The sequence below is a fragment of the Mesoplodon densirostris genome, chromosome 1 (assembly GCF_025265405.1).
Source record: "Mesoplodon densirostris isolate mMesDen1 chromosome 1, mMesDen1 primary haplotype, whole genome shotgun sequence".
Taxonomy (NCBI): domain Eukaryota; kingdom Metazoa; phylum Chordata; class Mammalia; order Artiodactyla; family Ziphiidae; genus Mesoplodon; species Mesoplodon densirostris.
The window spans coordinates 186,371,576-186,389,686 of NC_082661.1; the positions used below are offsets into that span (position 1 = coordinate 186,371,576).

At 40.5% G+C, this 18,111-nt stretch overlaps 1 protein-coding gene across 2 annotated transcripts in view; it reads left to right on the plus strand.

The window, feature by feature from the left end:
• Nucleotides 1-18,111, plus strand: part of SLC4A4 (solute carrier family 4 member 4) — a 305,356-nt gene that overhangs the window by 16,186 nt on the left and 271,059 nt on the right. For both annotated transcript variants that reach the window (XM_060092522.1, XM_060092530.1), the window contains exon 2: nt 2,340-2,519. In XM_060092522.1, coding sequence (XP_059948505.1) covers nt 2,340-2,519 — 180 coding nt within the window. The remainder of the gene's footprint in view (nt 1-2,339; nt 2,520-18,111) is intronic.

An 18,111-nucleotide genomic window follows, 5' to 3' on the forward strand; every position in this document is an offset into this window, starting at 1 on the left:
TGTCTGAAGCTTCCCCACCTGTGGGAAAGTCGGCGGGGTTGGGCGAGCATCTGAGGGAGGGGCAGGAGGAGATGGGGATAAGTTGAACCTTATTCCTAAGGCAGGGAGGAGGCCTGTGATCATGATGCGAATACAGTGGCACCATTTTTATGGTGATGACGACTCCGGTTAGGTTCCTGAAGGTAAGGTACCTTTCTCTCCTGGGCTTTGAAAGCTCACCTTCTGAATTGTCCCAACTCTTTTGTTGGGTTGACAACAACAACACTTTATAGCCAAATATCTTACCTTAAAATCTTATCAGCCCATGTAAACTGTCTTTTAAATGATTTATCAAATATACTGTGCAGATTTATGTAAATACATTAAAAAAATCTTTCTGTGTAACATCAGTTTGACTCATGTAGCTTAACCACTACATTTTTTTTTGCTTGGTTACCATTTTTTAATAAGAAAATATGTTTTTGAACATCTTTATTGGAGTATAATTGCTTTACAATGGTGTGTTAGTTTCTGCTGTATAACAAAATAAGAAAATGTTTAATGTGACAGGTTAAAAAATTTTTTTTCAACCTCTTAGTTTTTTTCATGATGTTTTCCTATTTCTTGAACCAAGGCAATCAAGCTTTCAGAGTTTGATTTACTCAAGAAATTGGTTGGCTTTGCTTACATATATTGTGTGACTTGAGATAAAGCTGCAGGACTCCCTCAGTAACTGGAGAGCAGGAAACAATTGACACTGTTTCTTAATTCACATTGTTTCTGAGACATTTCCTACTTCCTAGTATAATATAGCTTTCCCATGAGAACAATTTGCTTGTAAATGGTTAGACATGATAAATTTCTCATTGGCACACATTCTGTGAGGAGAATTTCACTGTGCTTTTTAGTAGTTGAGTTGGCGTGTGTGTCTGTGTGTTTGTGTGCATGTCTGTGTGTGTGCTGGGGGCTGGTGCTTCATGTTTTATGTAGATGCCTCCAACTTCATTCCAAGTATGAGATATTTTCTTTTGAATGCTTACCCATTAACCTAGGGTTCTGCATTCTTTGGTTGGAACCTCTTTCTTGATATAATTGTTTTAATCCTTCCAGTTTAAGGGAACAACCCTGTGAATTATGGTGTTTTTAGATAATGCCTGATGAGTTACCGCGGAAAGGGATTCACAGCATTTACATCAGACATTTGCATGTATGTGTATTGCATGTGGGTGTGTGATATTGTCTGCAGCACTGTAAAGTGATCATCAAGGAGTAATGCCAGAATGCGAAAGGAAATCCGTAGATTATCTCATCTTTTTTGCAATTCCTATTTGCAATTCAAAAAAAAGAGAAGTTTTCACATTACTTCCGAAATGGTGGTTCCCGCATTCAGAAGTTAGACTGTATATAAAGTGAAAGTAAAAGTTTTCCAGTTAAAAAAAAAAATGTAGAACTTTGAGTTCCTTTTTTTTTTCTGTCTTATCAGATTTTGTAAAAATAATACCACTTGTCAGTTTTGCAGCTCCTTCCATCTAGAGAACTAAAAGCATTTCACAATCTTTTTTCCTCATGCCCTTCTCTTCAAGGCAATCTTTACTGGGCTGGGTTTATTTTTATCACTGCAACAACCAGTTTTTAGAAACTTTTGCAAACGAAAAAAGAAAAATGAGAATGGCACTGTAGCTGACATTCATTTTAGCTGTTTCCTAGTGTGAACATTTGAGTATTTCTAAAATTTTCTCTCCAAATATGTCTTATTTTTTCTTAGTTTGTCCCAGTTCTAAGTCTCTATTCTGCTGATTGGGTAAAAAAAGTTTTAATATAAAACCTTATACCCTGCAGAATGACCTCTTGACCTTTGAGTTAGATCTCCCCCCTACCGCCCCCCCTACAGTTCCAAGAGCTCCTTTTTCATCACTGTGTTCACAGATTCCAGGAAGGTTAGCACTGGAAAGGCCTCTAGGGATTACCCAATTTAAGCTTCTCTTTATATAAATGATGAGATTGAGGCCTGGAATGGCTAAGGGACAGGCTCAAGGTCAAATAGCTCATTGATGGCAGAGGTATGACCAGAATCAAGGATTCCTGATTTCCGGTTCAGTATTCTTTGACTTTCCTAAACAAAGAGTCTCTCTGGATAGAATTAGAGTACACCCTCACTGAATCCTAGTGCCAACCAACAGGTAGAGTTACAGTCTAGCGCAATGAAAATTGGGAGATTTTATTTTTCCAGTTTATTTGTCAAATGTGGAATGGTAGTGTTGAATTCATAGACAGTTTTTTCTGACCTGTGGGTCTTGTGCAGTTTCTGTGCAGCGGAGACTGTGATTTGAAATGACTGGTGATTTGTGTACCTTCCTCAGGCCACCACACCATCTACATCGGGGTCCATGTGCCAAAGAGCTACAGGAGAAGGAGACGTCACAAGAGAAAGGCAGGGCACAGAGAAAAGAAGGAAAAGGAGAGAATCTCTGAGAACTACTCTGACAAGTCCGACGTGGAGAACGCGGATGAGTCCAGTAGCAGCATCCTGAAGCCTCTCAGTGAGTACTCCCTGGGTGTGGGTGCCTCTCTCTGCTTCACTCCCGCAGCCTGGGGAAAGACACGTGTCAAGATCTTGTGGCTAACAGGGAGGGACACAGCGATACTGCAGGGGTTGCCTCTAAAGCATAATGTCTCTGGAGAGGCTTTTCTTGTCCCAGCAGGTTGGTCTAGGAGGAGATCTGGTAAAATTCTGAGCTGGTCAGAAAAGATGTGACAGAGTTTAGGCATGGTTGTGTGTTTTGACTAATGAAGGAGGCCAGAATGTTATAGATGGTATTTAACTGCAGTTATCAACAGTAACTGGGAGATTCTTCAAGAAATTTTTGGATTGTTCCTGCTTAGAAATAGGTTCTATTAAGATAGTAGGTCAAGATGAGAAATATATATATATATATATATATATATATATGACATTTATAGGAATATAGGTGACATTTAGCCAGGTTGATTTAGAAAGGAATAGTGGGAAAGCATCCTGAAAATCAGAGAAGGATGTAGAGTGACACAGCTCTTGAAAGGTTGAGCCTGTTAGATATCATACTTTGGATAGAGGTGTTATTAGGAACAGAATAGCAGGAGGTCAAAGCACATCCTTGGATTCAAGCGCTAGGGGTGGATGTGTGTTTAGGTGTATGTGTCTCTTGCTTTGGTTCCTTTTGATATGGAGAACGTTTAGCTATCTGGGCAGCTTTGTGGCTGAAGGGAGCATGAATATATGCTGTAGAAGGGAGAAGCAGTAGAAACATATGCCAATTTGGGAAGATTCCCCAACAGGAGTTACATAGTGACAGCTTTTCATGTTGGCAGAGCTCTCAGCACAGTTCTTCCTCTCTTTGCTACACTTGCAGAAGTCTGGAGCCTGCAATAAAACGCTTTCTTATGGGTGGTGGAGATAAAGATCCAGTTCAGTCTTTGCAGGTGACGAGAGGCCAAATTAGAATTAACAGCTCAGGTGTGTTGAAAAATGAATTTACAGAGTTAAATTAAAGAGTGTGTGAAGTGTAGTGTTGTGAATCTGTGAATTTTTTTTTATAGTCTCTCTCCTGGAGCTGAACAGGTGGCTTAGCAGCTAGAGAGGTACTTATGCTGAGAGGAGCCATCAGGTGGACCACCATATTGAAGAGGAAAGTTTTGAGGACAGTTTGGAGATGTTCCACTAAATTAAAATTTTAAAGTGTTGGAATAAATGTAAGACTTAGATGGGACCAGAGGGCAGGAGGCAAGAGTTCTGTGCGTTTCACTGGAATGTTGGGGGAGAGCCTTTCTGAAAGGAACTGTTCATATGTTGACTAAAAAAATGGGGTCTGTTTCAAGCAAACTCCTTGAAATGCAGCCAGAAAAGTTCACAGTTAATAGTCTGGAGGAACAAAAGATAACATCCCTTTCCAAATAAATTACTACTGTTTATCTCCATTTGCTATCTGTTTTGGCAAGGCCTAAGCCAGAATCAGAGGTGCCTCTCCACTGTGTGTGTGTGTGATCTGTCTCTCTGTCTCTCTGTCTCCCTCTCTCTCTCTCATAATCTCTCATTCTGCAATTTAAGAACAAGAGTGCATCATCACTATAAATGCTAAAAAGGAAAGAGACGCTCACCTACACAAATGGGCCAAGGGATTTTGAGATGATAATTATGTAATAGCTTTTTAGGAAGGGCAGTGGAAACAATGCCAGTAATACTCAAGTAGGTAATAGTGAATAAACAGGTCAGAAAGGTACTGAGACTGAACCTGTCTCTCCCATGGGGGTCCTGTGGCTTTCTGTGGCATCTGGGGACCAGTTTGAGTACAACATGTAAAATAAGAAAGGCAGTTCATTCTCTTTACCCTCAGAGGTCTCCTCCCTGGGGAGTACGGGATTGGGTTGTATACTTGGTTTCTGAAGCGATCCTATGGAGACATCATTGTTAAGGACAATGATAATAAAGCAATGATTTATAAATTTGTATTTTATAGTTAGTTACCTTCTGCTAGTCACTAAGTTATGCTGTCATACGCCTGTGACATATTTGACATGAGGCATCCAATTTGACATGAAGATCCTCTTGGAAATTACCGTATTTTCTCCGCTGCTTATCATGGAGACTGACGAGATTGGTCACTGGTTTATCTGGTGCAATTCTACTTAAGATTGTTGCACTCAGATATAGAAAGACATTTAAGCCTGTGATTTGGGGGAAGCTACAGGGCTCTGACACCAACATGAAGATAAAATTCTTATGGGAAAACTCACTGAAATATCTGCCATTACTGTCTGTCAGGAACAGCCCCACCCAGTTTATGTTGTTCTTGGATCTAGGGTTTTGGTTTTTTTTTTGCGGTACACGGGCCTCTCACTGTTGTGGCCTCTCCCGTTGTGGAGCACAGGCTCTGGACGTGCAGGCTCAGCGGCCATGGCTCACGGGCCCAGCCGCTCCGCGGCACGAACCCATGTCCCCAGCATCCGCAGGCAGACTCTCAACCACTGCGCCACCAGGGAAGCCCTGGATGTAGGGTTTTTGTTACTTATGTTTACAGACATACCAGGTCCTCTAGACTAGATTCTTGCAAGGGCCTGGCATTGTAGCAGGTGATGCTTGTAACTTCTGAAGAGGCCCCACATGGAAATAGAGTAACTTGATGAGAATCATCTCTGATTTTTTTCCTTGCTGTCACCTCCATATGCAATCCATCAGTGACTTCTCTTGGTTTCTACTTCTAAAATATGTCTGGGGCTTCCCTGGTGGCGCAGTGGTTGGGAGTCCGCCTGCCGATGCAGGGGACGCGGGTTCGTGCCCCGGTCCGGGAGGATCCCACATGCCGCGGAGCGGCGGGGCCTGTGAGCCATGGCCGCTGAGCCTGTGCGTCCGGAGCCTGTGCTCCACGGCGGGAGAGGCCACAGCAGTGAGAGGCCCGCGTACCGAAAAAAAACAAAAAAGGTAAAATATGTCTGAATCTGTCTACTCTTTTTTGATTTGGCTGCCACATTGTGGTCCAGGGAATCCTCATTTCTTGCTTAAGGCAACTGCCACGGACTCCACCTTTCAAGTCTCTTCCCCCACAGTGGCAGCAGTGATCATCATGAAGTTTAAATTGGGTCATGCCATTCACTCCTTAGAATGAAATCTCGGTTGGGCGTTAGGGCCCACCGTATCTCACCAGAGTCCTTTGTGGTATTTGCTCCTTGTTCACTTTAATTAAGCCACAGTGATTTTTTTTCAGTGGTGCCCAAACGTTTTCTGCCTTAGGACCTTTGCTCATGCAATCCCGTCTTTCTGGAATGGTCACTCATTCTGGTCCCGGTTAGCTTTTCTCTCCCTTTATGTTCCAGCTTTAAAGTTTTGTCTCTTCAGAGAGGCCTTTCCCTACTGCTCTCTCTGACGTAGGTTCTCCAGTGTTAGTCCCCCTCAGTTCTTATCTCTTTCCTTCATAACACATGTTTCACTTCGGGATTTTGTTAGCCTACAGTTTTGTCTTGTGCTGATGGTACATCGTAGGCTCACTGAGAGCTAGGATCAGGTTTGTTTTGTTCACCTATGTTATCTCTGGCACCTAGTACAGTGTCTGGTACATAGTATATATGTGCCTAATAAATGCTTATTAAAGAGCAGGTGATTACTACAGCAGAAGACATTGCTTCTGTTGGTCTATTTCCCACATTATAGGTAAAGATCCAGTTGATTTTCTTGTTTTGAATCCTCACACATGATCTTTTATATTTCCCTGCTCTGCCTTTTTCTCTTGCCATTTCAATCTGGTCCTAACTTTTAATGATGCCACTTTGCGAAGTGCCTCATTATTTTAACTATTGCTAAAGTGGTACTTTGGTCTGGTTACACGACCCCTGAGTGTGTTGAGTTGCTCGTCACCCACAGGTGATGGAAGGAATTGATCCACAGAGCACATGGATTCATCCCGTACATTTAAAAATGCTTACTATTCCGGACAAGAACTCTGGCAGCTCAGCTTCAGAAGCCATATTAAGGAGGCACAGAATGAATAGTAAAGGACATTTATAACAAGACGTAAGCCAAATATCCTCCAGTATTAGGCACATCAGGAAGATGACATAATTAACGGGTTCATTTAACTTACAACACAGATGCTTTTTTTCTCTTCTCTGTGGCTCTGGTCTCAAGACAGGGCTTCTAAAGAGTGGATGCACGTTTTGAATCTCATGCATCTGGAGCTTTGAGGAGGAGGCTAGCCACCTTCGTTTCCCCTCCGAGCTCAGCGGCAGCTCTGAGTCCTCACACAGCTGCTCTTCTCAGGGTGGTGTCCGAGCTGGTGTCTCAGCTTGGGACACAGAGAAGAAAGCACATGTGAGAAGTGTGGTACATGAGCAATGGGGAGAGAGGCTGGGGGAGACAAGTGGAATGGAAGAGCAGGCAGGAGGAGAGACAAGGGAACGAGGAGGTGGTGTGTGGAGTAGGTGGTGGAGAGAAAAGCTAGATTGTGCTCTTCCTTAAAAATAATCCTTTTGCCTCCCCCACCATGCACTTTTTTTCCCCCTAAGTTAGCAGCTGCCATCCTCTGAGGGTTGCCCATTCTGGGTGGGAAGGTGGTCCTGGATGAGCTAGGCTCTGCAAGCACAGTGCGGCGGCCTTCCATCGATGGTTCTGACCTCTGCGCTTTGCGTTTTGTTAGTGCCCTGGGATGCTTATGGGGGAATCACAGGCTGCTCTGTGACTGCAGAGACTCTGAAGATGTGTAGAATGTTGGGAAACAGAGCTACAAGCAGAACATCGTGTTCAGCATAGTGGTCTGATGTGTAGTATATCTCTTGACAAGCTTGCACATGCATCGGCGCTGGGCGGTGCTAACTGCCTCGCACACCTGTGTCTTGCCCGTGGTGGAATCTGGTCACTGGGTATGCGCACACAGACACTCATTCAGTCTTGTGGTATTCTTTCTTAGCTCTTTGGATGTGTACCAAAACTGATGCATTTATGCTAGTGAACATTGTTCTGTGAGCCTGGGACAATGGATGCCCGTTGGTGATCCAGTTATAGTCAGGAAACTGAAGCAGAGAAATGGGCAGCTGCTTTTGTTCGGTGCTTCCGGGGAAATGAACAGAGTACCTTTTCATAAGAGCCAAGATTATTTGGGGTTTTGTCATTTGACTTCCCCTTTTCCCAGCTCACACACACCCCTGCGCTCTCCCGCCACCTGACCTCATTCTTCTGGGTGCATTCCTACTTTTTCTTGATTCTTAAATGTTTTTAGGCAAGACCCTTAATGCTGATATCACAAAGTAAGATTTTACAAATTTTCTGTGTGCCATTTGTGTATCCCCCAAATGAAGCAGTATGTAGGAGAGAAGGGAGTCTTTGGAATGTATGTGAAAGGAGGTAGATTCTGTCCCTGTTAGGAAACAAAACACAAAAGAAATATACCATCTTTTTCATCCTCTTCTCTATCTTTCATCTTATGTACGTAGGAGGAAGTACTTTAGGTCTGAAACAAAGGCTTTTGGTATTAAAAAGTAATTGAAAACTTAAAGTTTGCCTTTTCAGAAGGGCCACTTGTGATGGAATTTTACTGGAAAGGTAGTGTATCATATCAGTTAAGAGCACATATTCAAGCCACACGGAGTTCGAATCCCAGCTCATACCAGCGGCGTGTCCTTGGCAAGATACTTAAGCTCTCTGTGCTCCTGTTTCCTCTCCTGTAAAAAGGGAATAATGACAGAGGTTACTTTGTAGTGCTCGGAGTATTAAATGGGAAGTGTATCTGGTTAGCAATTATTATTTTGGGTTATTCTGAACATTTTCTTCAAGCTCATCTTTTCCCATCCATTGTACACAGGTAATGCCAAAGCTTCAGACTAAAACTTTGCAGAGATTAATTCCCTGTGAACATTAATCACTGTTTTTTAAGCTCTTCTGGCCCTTTCTACTATAAAATCCCACTAGTTCTTCCTTTGATTTGGCTGTCAGCTTGGCTCCTGGCTCCCAAAAGGCATCTTTGGGAGAGCTAAGTCTCTTAACTTGCCAGTGGTACAGCCTGGATGCTGGCTGGCAGGTGAAAGGACCAAGGAAATAAGACTTTCACGGGGCAGAGGTGATACCTATTGTGCTGTGCTTTTGTGTAACATAGGGCCACTAGCAAGTGACTCTGCTTACCAAATGTGTCCTTGACTTCAGTCAACAGTTGAAATTCCCACTTCAGGGCCCCAGCAAGCAAATGGGCTGGCTGTTCCTTCTTTCCTGAAAAGGATCTCTTTCTGGCTCTTTCTTTGTGTTTCTCAGTGAAATTAATCTGGTTAAGAAGGGCAGTTGGGTGGGACGCATCAGCAACTCAAAGGCAGTGAGTGCTGTGCAGAGAGGAAAAATGTTTGGCATACTTGTGTTTTTGGTGGCACAAGGCTGGCTCAACAATGTTGTGTTTTGTGTGGTACAAATAATTGCCGTTTATTCCTCTGTGATGCAGTCCAGTACAGGAGCACTGTGTCACAGCGCTTCTGCCTTCTCTAGCTGGTTAGCTATATAAACCTCTTAGGGAACCTTGCGTTTTGGAAACGCAGTTCTCTTGAAATCACCTTGAAGTGGCCTCCAAGTGGCAGTCCTTTACACTATGGAAGGGTGTCATTTCTCGCTGCCTCTGCCTATTCTATTACAATAGTCATTTCATTTTATCATGCCGTGAGATGTTATGAATAGTGCATTTACGTGTGTCATGGGAGAGTTGATGTTGCTGCTATTTATAGTGACTCATGAGTTCAAGAGGCCTCAGAGGGTTCCACTGTGCTCCAGGTGCTGGGGTACTCAGGGCTAAAAAGAGACTGTGACTTGGGGTGGAAAATGGGGGAAAACTAGAGCTGTATATGGAATTTAAGATGTGAAGTATACTCTAGAGAAGTGAAGAGGGTGTAAATGACTGTCTGTCACAGGTATTACTTCCTCAGCAGAAGGCAGGACACATCCTGTGGTTTGGGTTCAAGGATAAGATTGGAAGCTTGGGGGTGTGAGTGTATTTGTGAGTATGTGTGTGAGAATGTGTGTGATTGGAATGCACTGAAAAAATGAAAGATACTGGTAGGGATCTTCTTGAAATGGTATTCTGTTCAGGAAATTTTCATATCAGAAAAAACAAAAAGGTTCTTAAAGGGCTATATGGGTTCTTAATACCAGGGATTTAGATTCAGGGCTTTATGGGTTTGAACTGTTGATGCAGAAGTTGGGATGTGGGACCATGGGGGACCATGGGTATACTCTATAAATAAATTCTCTGGAATTCTTCCATGACCACAATCTGGAAGCAGGAATGTTGGGTTCTTTTAATAACTTTCCCATGGATGGGGAGTGTTACTTGACTTTTCATCACATTTCTATAGAGGTGTTGTGAGCCCACGGCGTCCCCATCCTCCTCTTACCTGTATAATCAAAATCTCAGTTATCCTTGATTCTTCCCTATTCTTTTTCTCCCATAATCAGCCACTCACTGAGTCCTATTGGTTTTTCCTTCTAAGTATCTCTTGTGTCTGCCCTTTCCTTTGAATTCCTAAGGCATTATCTTCTTATTTGGATTTTCTGCCTTTAGGGTCTAACTTGAAATAGAAGGGAGTTATTTCTTTTTCTTTTTTTTTAATTAAAAAAATTTTTTTATTGGGGTATAGCTGTTTTACAATGTTGTATTAGTTTCTACTATACAGTGTAGTGGATTTCCCTGTGCTATACAGCAGGTTCTTCTTAGTTATCTATTGTATACATATTAAGAGTAGATATGTCAATCCCAATCTCTCAATTCAGCCCCCCCTCACCGCCCCACTTTCCCCCCTGGGTATCCATACATTTGTTCTCTACATTTGTGTCTCTGTTTCTGCCCTGCAAACCGGTTCATCTGTACCATTTTTCTAGATTCCTCATATACGTGTTAATTTACGATATTTGTTTTTCTTTCTGACTTACTTCACTCTGTATGACAGTCTCTAGGTCCATCCACGTCTCTACAAATGACCCAATTTCATTCACTTTTATGGCTGAGTAATATTCCATTGTATATATGTACCACATCTTCTTTATCCATTTGTCTGTCGATGGACATTTAGGTTGCTTCCATGTCCTGGCTATTATAAATAGTGCTGCAATGAACATTGGGGTGCTGTGTCTTTTTGAATTATGTTTTTCTCAGGGTATATGCTCAGTAGTGGGATTGCTGGGTCATATGGTAATTCTATTTTTAGTGTTTTAAGGAACCTCCATACTGGTAAAATGCACTGTTCTTTTTTTTGTGGGGGGGTCACATGTCATGTGGTTTCTTAGTTCCCTGACCAGGGATTGAGCCCATGCCCCCTGCAGTGGAAGCACAGAGTTGCAACCCCTGGACTGCCAGGGAATTCCCTAGAAGGGAGTTATTTCTGACAAGGCTTCCAGGTATCTAAAATGTCCCTTCCATCTAGTCTCTCTTTAATTAAACAATAATGGTAATAAAAAAAACCTTCTAATGCTCCTCATTACTGAAAGCAGTTTCCTCACTTGGGGTCCATAGACATTTAAAAAGAAATTGAGAATGTAATGCAGTTTCCTCTACTTTTTTCAATAGTTTAAATAGTTTAATGAAAATTATAGGTTTACTCTGTTTCAGCAAGGCCTTAAAGAGAGCATTTACACCAACTCATAATGACTTTCCCAATTTTTGAACTCCTGTGGCAAGTATTTTATGTTATTTTACAAGTACATTACATATTCTGGTACTTAGGCCTGTGATGCTTCAAGTGTTGACTTAACCTCTTTCATTCAGCTGTGTGTCGTCTCTCCAGCCATATCATTAGAGCCTCACGGGCAGGAGCAATATTTCATACTTATTTTGAGTCATGTTCTGAAATAGCATATCCTTTGAGTGGATGCACAAATAAAATGCCTAGAAATTACCAGTTAGTTTAAAATATTCTGCTGTGTCTGAGAAATAAAAACTGAAGAGGAAAGGTTATGTAATTATTTAGTATTAACAATGACCTTAGTTAAAAAAAGCTATCCCCCCCACCTAAATCTTATTGAAATGTGATTAAAATAGAAATCACCAGAGTTGTGCAAGAGGGTGAGTTGAATAATGGTGAAGTGAAAAGAGAGAAAAGTAATTTTTCTCGTGCTGTATAGTGCTACAGCTTTGTTTTGCAATGATTAATTAGCACGTAAATAAAATAGAAATTGTTCATGTTTTCGAAACAGAAATAAAAGTGCTACCCTGCACGTACTTTTTCTCATGAGAAAGTATTAAAATGTGTGAAGATAATGCATGTCAATGCAAGAATGCAAAATATTATTTTAGCTGACATGTCACTAAAGAACCATATTAACATGTTGAATTGGAGTAAGCTTGCCTCTGCATGACTGTTTGTGGTTCATATTCGACTGTGCTGAGTGAGGATAGTGTATAAAATATGTTACTTATGATAGTGAGATTTGTTAATCACTTGATGTCACCAGGGCTGTTTGTGGAGTGTTTTACATAGAGAATTTTAACAATTGTTATGTATGTGTATTATGGATAAACAGAGTAGTCCATGCTGCTGCAGAGATGAACTTAGGTGACCTTTGTACATCCTTCTCAGAATTATGATGTAATGTTTTTGAAACAAGAGCATCCCTGAAATTTTTTCTTCTTCTGCTATTTGCCAATTAAGCAGAATTCCATTTTTTAAAAAAGCAGGATATACTCAATACCCTTAGAAGCCACTTCTGGTAGCTGTTTTATTGTGATCCATCAGTTTGTATTAAAGTTATCCTTTGTCTGTTACCAAATTTTGCCACAAGGGCCACAGAGAAAGCAATTATATTTAATTGATTCTGCTTCATTTACGAGGCTTTGGGAAGGAATAACTTAGGTGTAATGGAAAAATGTGGCTTCTGGATGCAAATTTCCCATAAACATGTGGACCATATAGCAAGTTGTGTTTGTTCAAAACTGAAGTTATTTTCAGCAGAAAATAGGGTGATTTCTGTTACCAAGTCATGGGGATAGCAATTTCTTTAACTAGAAATTCACTGCAGATTTACCCAATATCCAGAATGCATGCATGAGTAACTCTAAAATCCTGTCAGTTCTTTGACTCTACTTTGTTACTTCTTGTGAAACTGCTGAATTCCCCAAACAGACAAAAACCAAGGAAACAAACAAGCAAAGAATTTCAGAAAGATTTTTGGATTATTTTTTTATTGATGTCCACACCCAGAAACAGCTAATACTCTCCCTTGTTCCTCCAATTTTTAAATATAGATTTTGAGCAAAAGATGCTGTAGTTAAGAAGGACTGGAGGTGGATAACTGGTGTTCCACTGGCCACTCATTTAGATCAGATGTGTGTGGCTTGAGGAAACTTTTTCTGAGCTATTATTTGCGTACTTGAACCAAACTTGGAAGGTTTATAGATTTTTTTCCTCTATGAAATAGACTGGAAATACGTTTATGACACATTCTCTTTAAGCTCCTTTTATTCTATTATTTTATGATTCTTTCTGACATTTGTAAAGACATCTAAGTGGTGAATATAATGGGATAAATTTGAGGATCTGCTTTGCATATTTTATATACAGTAGAAGTGACAGAGATGCTTTCCTTGTCTGGCAGGTGGGGAGAATGTACTGCCTTTAAGAGTGGGTGTGGAGAACCTTATTTTAATAGGAGGCGTGGAGAACCTTATTTTAATAGAAGGCTCACACTAGTTTAGACGAAAAAAAGATCAATCAAGGGCAATGTATGAGAAGAAAAACCAACATGAAGTTTGTATTTATTTTAAGTAACAATTGATTTTTTTTAATGTCATTGAGTTCTACATTTTGGCCAGTCGTAGGGATAGAGGAAGAAAGCACATGAATGACACTGAAGGTAAGGAGAGAGAGGCGATGACAAATTCTGAGAAGGAGAGAATGTGGAGGGACCCTTACTATTGAGAAAGACAGTGAGACCAAAGAACAGAAAAATCACTGGGCGAGTGGCAGAGGCTAACATCTCACCCCTCAAAATAGAACCCCATTTCTTATCAGGACCAGGTCTCTACATGCTGTCCTCAAACAAGTTTCAAGTGGCCTCAACCTGCCTTATCTTTAATTCCCCAGGGATACTTTTTCATGATTATGAAATGATGACAGTGATTCTCTAACTAGCTTTCCTTTCATTCATCTATTTACATTACTTCCTTGTATTGGTTTTAGAGTCATGTCTGAGATGTTCCTTCTATCAGGAACTTGGGTCTTATAGCTTACTAGTCCTCTTCTTAAAACTTTTTAATAATTATTTTTTTAAAATTCCAGAACACTATGGTATAACCTTATTTAGCATTCTAAAAAGTTCTTTTAAGTATTCTCTAAGTCTTCTAGTAGGCCATGTAATATAACTGCAATTCAACTTATACTCCTTATAGGAGATTACCCCCAGGATTTGTTCAGCCACAAGACAAAGCTGGGGGAAAGTACTTTCTACAGAGGTTACCCTGAGTGTCCACATCAAATCCAAGACTGGCCCTTTAGTAATCTGCCTGATGACAGTGGAAATTCAGTGAGGCAATGGGACTTTTTTGGCAGACAGCTGGATCTAGGAGAATTTTTGTAAGCAATGAACCATTCTTTAATTGAAACCACTGGATGTGGTTAGTAGTTTATTTTAAAAACACCATATGTTAGTTCATTCCTATACACTGTGACAATCATAGTTTAATCAAAAGCTGCTTGTGACATTTCAGTTTAGTAGTGTTCATAAAAGAGTGGCTCGCTTCCTTGAAATCCCGATCTCTGTGCCAAATGCCAGCACATTCACAATTACAGTTTGACTTTTAGGCAATTGTGCAACTTTTGGAGTATGTGGTAGGTTTTTATTTATTTTTGTCACTTTCACTAATTTGTCATAGTCTTAAATGAAAGAAGTGTTTTCTCAGCCTTTTGTTTGGTAAACAGTGACTTTTACTCCTTTCTCCACAGTTCCCCTGAGAGGAAATAAGCTAATGTAACTGTTTTTTGACTCTCCTTTTTGGCCAGAAAGCCAAGCTAATGCATGATCTCATTGAGACATGATCTATTTGTATGAACCATAAGCTTGTAAGCTTGTCATCATCCTTCATGGTTCTGGGGCAGGCACCCCGTGAGCCACCACAGCAGGGTGAGAAAAGAGTTGCAACCAGATCCCTGAGCCTTCAGTGCAGTGCAGTGCAAGTCAATTCAATTTAATCCATTTTGATCCAATCCAAGAAATATTTAGGGAGTACTTCTTCTTTTCTTCTTTTTAGGCATAGACATGGGCACTGGGCCTGCAGAGATGAAAATTTCGTAAAGAAACCTGACAGTTAAGTGGAGAAAATGACACAAATCAGACAAATTGCAGAGACTATGGTAATTGCTATAGTAGAGCTATACACAAGGTGGTATGAGGGCATCAAGGAAAATGCCTAGGTTTGGCAGGGGGTGTGGGAGAAGGCCTCACAGGGGAAGGAGCACTTGAGTTGAGCCTTGGAGCATCAGGAATGTCAGGAGGGTAGGGGAGAGGAGTGAGGAACTGGTTAGGTTTCACTGCTCCTTCACCCAGGAATGGACCAGCATGGAGGGAAAACAAGCTGAGGGGCTTCTACCAAAAGATCCCTTCCCCCTTTAGAGGGAAAGAATGTGGTCATTATATTTCTGTACTTAAACGAGCATGAAAGTCCATTTTAAGAGACTCTGCTTAGTAGACTGTCTAATATCCATTCTCTTCTTCTTCTTTATCCTCAGAACCCAGTTTTGTTCATGACAGCAGTGTGGCAGCTGAAAACATTGATTTCCCAGGTTCTCTTGTGGGTGGGGCAGGGGGGGCATGTGACTTAGTCCTGACCAATGAGATGTAAGCTTAAGTGAACTGGGTGGTGCTTGGAGAAATGCATGTTTCCTAATGGAAAAGGATGGGTGGCTGACACATATTTGAATGAATATTGGTGAATGAATATTTCAGTTCCATTATTTATTCCATAAATGGTAAAAAATGTGTTTTTACTTAGATGAAGTAAGATCTGGAATCTCTTAACTTTGTCATTATTGCTGGTGAGCCTGAGCAGCCCCTCATATTTTCTAGGTTGGTCTGTTTATATGTCTACCTATCCTTTCACTCTCTTCTTATGAAGGAGAGCTGTGAGAAGTAATGAGAATAAATCTCATTATTTGAGGTGACTTGAATTTTGTTGATAAAATGTTGCTGATAATAATAAGAATTAACATTTATTGGACACAAGATCTGGTCTGTGTACTCTGCCAGTACCTAGAAATTGTAATCTTAGTTTTCCTCATCAAAGCCCTCTGAGGTTAATGTCCTCATTTTCAGGGTTAGGGACACAGAGGTGAGTGACTCACCTGACATTACATGGTTGGCAAGTGACATTGCTGGGGCACTGGTGTTTGTTCCTCTGACTCCAGGCAAAGGTTCTTAACCATTGTTAAGAACTAACGTGAGTAGGTAGAATGTTAGATCAAAGTTTTTCACAGCTTCTAGCTAGAGTGAATGAGATCTAAAAGTCATTGTACACATCCAAGTTCAATTTGCATTGTCAGTATCGATTCTTTATTATTCTTTCGCTACAGAGCGATTAAGAACTTAAGCAAAATAGATGAAGTAGCCTTTCCTTTTCTCCCTTGAAATCCTACATGTTTAATCCAGAAATCTTGGCTTAAAATCAGAAGTCATATTGTGCATCTTTTTATTACTGATTTTCTAAGTAGTTACATTTATTATTTAAGAAAGTACACAAAACAAACTATAAAGTAGCTAAAATTGACTGGATGCAATGGGTAATATGACTAGATTTTGCTGTGGACACAGATAGTTTTCCTTTCTGGGTGAAATGTCAACCTGTTTATCTTATGTTAAAATCTCTTATCTGTCACTTTATCATTCTTTATTTGTTCTTAAAAATTTTTTTTTTTAATTTTAAAGTTTTAAAATTTGGTCAGTTATCTTGGTTGCATGTTTTGAAAATATTTTGGTCTCAAGCAACTTTAGTATAAAATGTTACTCAGCGTCCCTGCTCTGGGAAATCTTTAGCCCTCCAAGTTTTGTTCCTTCTGAACAAATGAAGTTATAGAAAAGTTATTCAGTACTGAGACATGTAGGGAGAGTCTCTCAGTAAACCCCCAGGATCACATCAATATCAGGAAGGATGAGATGCCTCATTCATCCATCTACCCCTTCATCCAGAATGTTTATTGAAGGTCTGCTGTGTACTAAGTATGGTGCTAGATGCTGGAGATATGATGAACAAAATTAAAGACACTTGCTGCCCTTAGGGAGCTTGTAGTCTGTTGGGAGAGACACTTACTAATCAAATACCATACGAATAAATGTTAAATTGCACCTATGGTAAGTGCTGTGGTGGAGTGTGGCCTACGGTGATAATAGTGGGATCTCAATAGTGAGTTGAGATCCAAAGGATGAGAAAGAAAAAAAATTGGTGAAGTTTGAAGAGAAGAACACTACAGGTAAAAAGGAGAGCACAAAATCAGGCTCTGTGCCAGGAGGAAGCACAGTGAGCATTAGCACTCTTGTTTAAGACATGCCATCCAACTCTATAAAGAAAGTAGATTAGTGGTTGCCAGGGGCTGGGAGTTGGGAGAAAAAAAGAGAATGAGTGCTAATAAGCATGACATTTCTTTTTGGGGTGATCAAAATCAGTTCTAAAATTGATTGTGGTGATAGTTGTACAACTCTGTGAATATGCTAAAAAAAATCAAATTGAATACTTTAAATGGGTGAATTGTATGCTATATGAGTTATATTTTAACAAAACTTTTTTTAAAAAAGCAGAGATCATTAAAGCAAAAATTAAAAAAAAAAAAAAAAAAGACATGCCATCAACACTGCCTGAGCATGGGAATGCCTCACTGAGAAAACTTCCATCTAGAAAATAATTCCATTTCCTTTGACTAATATTTGAGAAAATAAAAGGTACCAATTTCAGGTTATTGATTAAGCATATAAAATGTCAAACGCACAAATTAAAGCATCAGTTTTTTTTATCTGAGTTTAAATAGAATGTTTTGTTTTGCCGACGTCATGTTTTTTTCCCCAATGCTGTTTTGTCTACCGAATCATGTCTGACTTCTGTTTACGTGCTGTTACTTTCTTTTCTGCTAATATTGCTTCCTACTGTATCAGTGTGTCAAATAAAGCATTTGTTTTTGAGCCACTAATGAGTCTCAGCAAAAGCTTTCGGCCTTGGCAGGAGAGGTGCATTCCTACCTTCTCTAGTGGCTCCATGACAGTCCATTTTGACGTAATAATACTCTACTGGCAGTCAGGATCATCCCCCGAGGATACCAGTTCTACAGTTTAGAGTGTAGAAGGGTGGAGGGGCAAACCATTCTGGGGAAAGTATCAGGAACATTGACTTGCCTTTTCTATCTGACTCACATGATGTAAGGAAGAGAAGGAGGATCGAATGACAGGGTCAGGTGCTTCTGCTTACTCGATGATTTCCTTCCAGAGTGACTTACATCTGGCACCAGAGTGTAGAATGGTATCTTACCGTGACAATTAATGCCATGGTTTTCGTTTGTTAGCTTATTCTGTCATACCCAGTGCAGGAAGAGGAATTTCTGATGCGAGGGAGATTTTGTTTGGCCAGAGGAATTTTGAAACTTTCATGTACTAAGTACATCAGTATA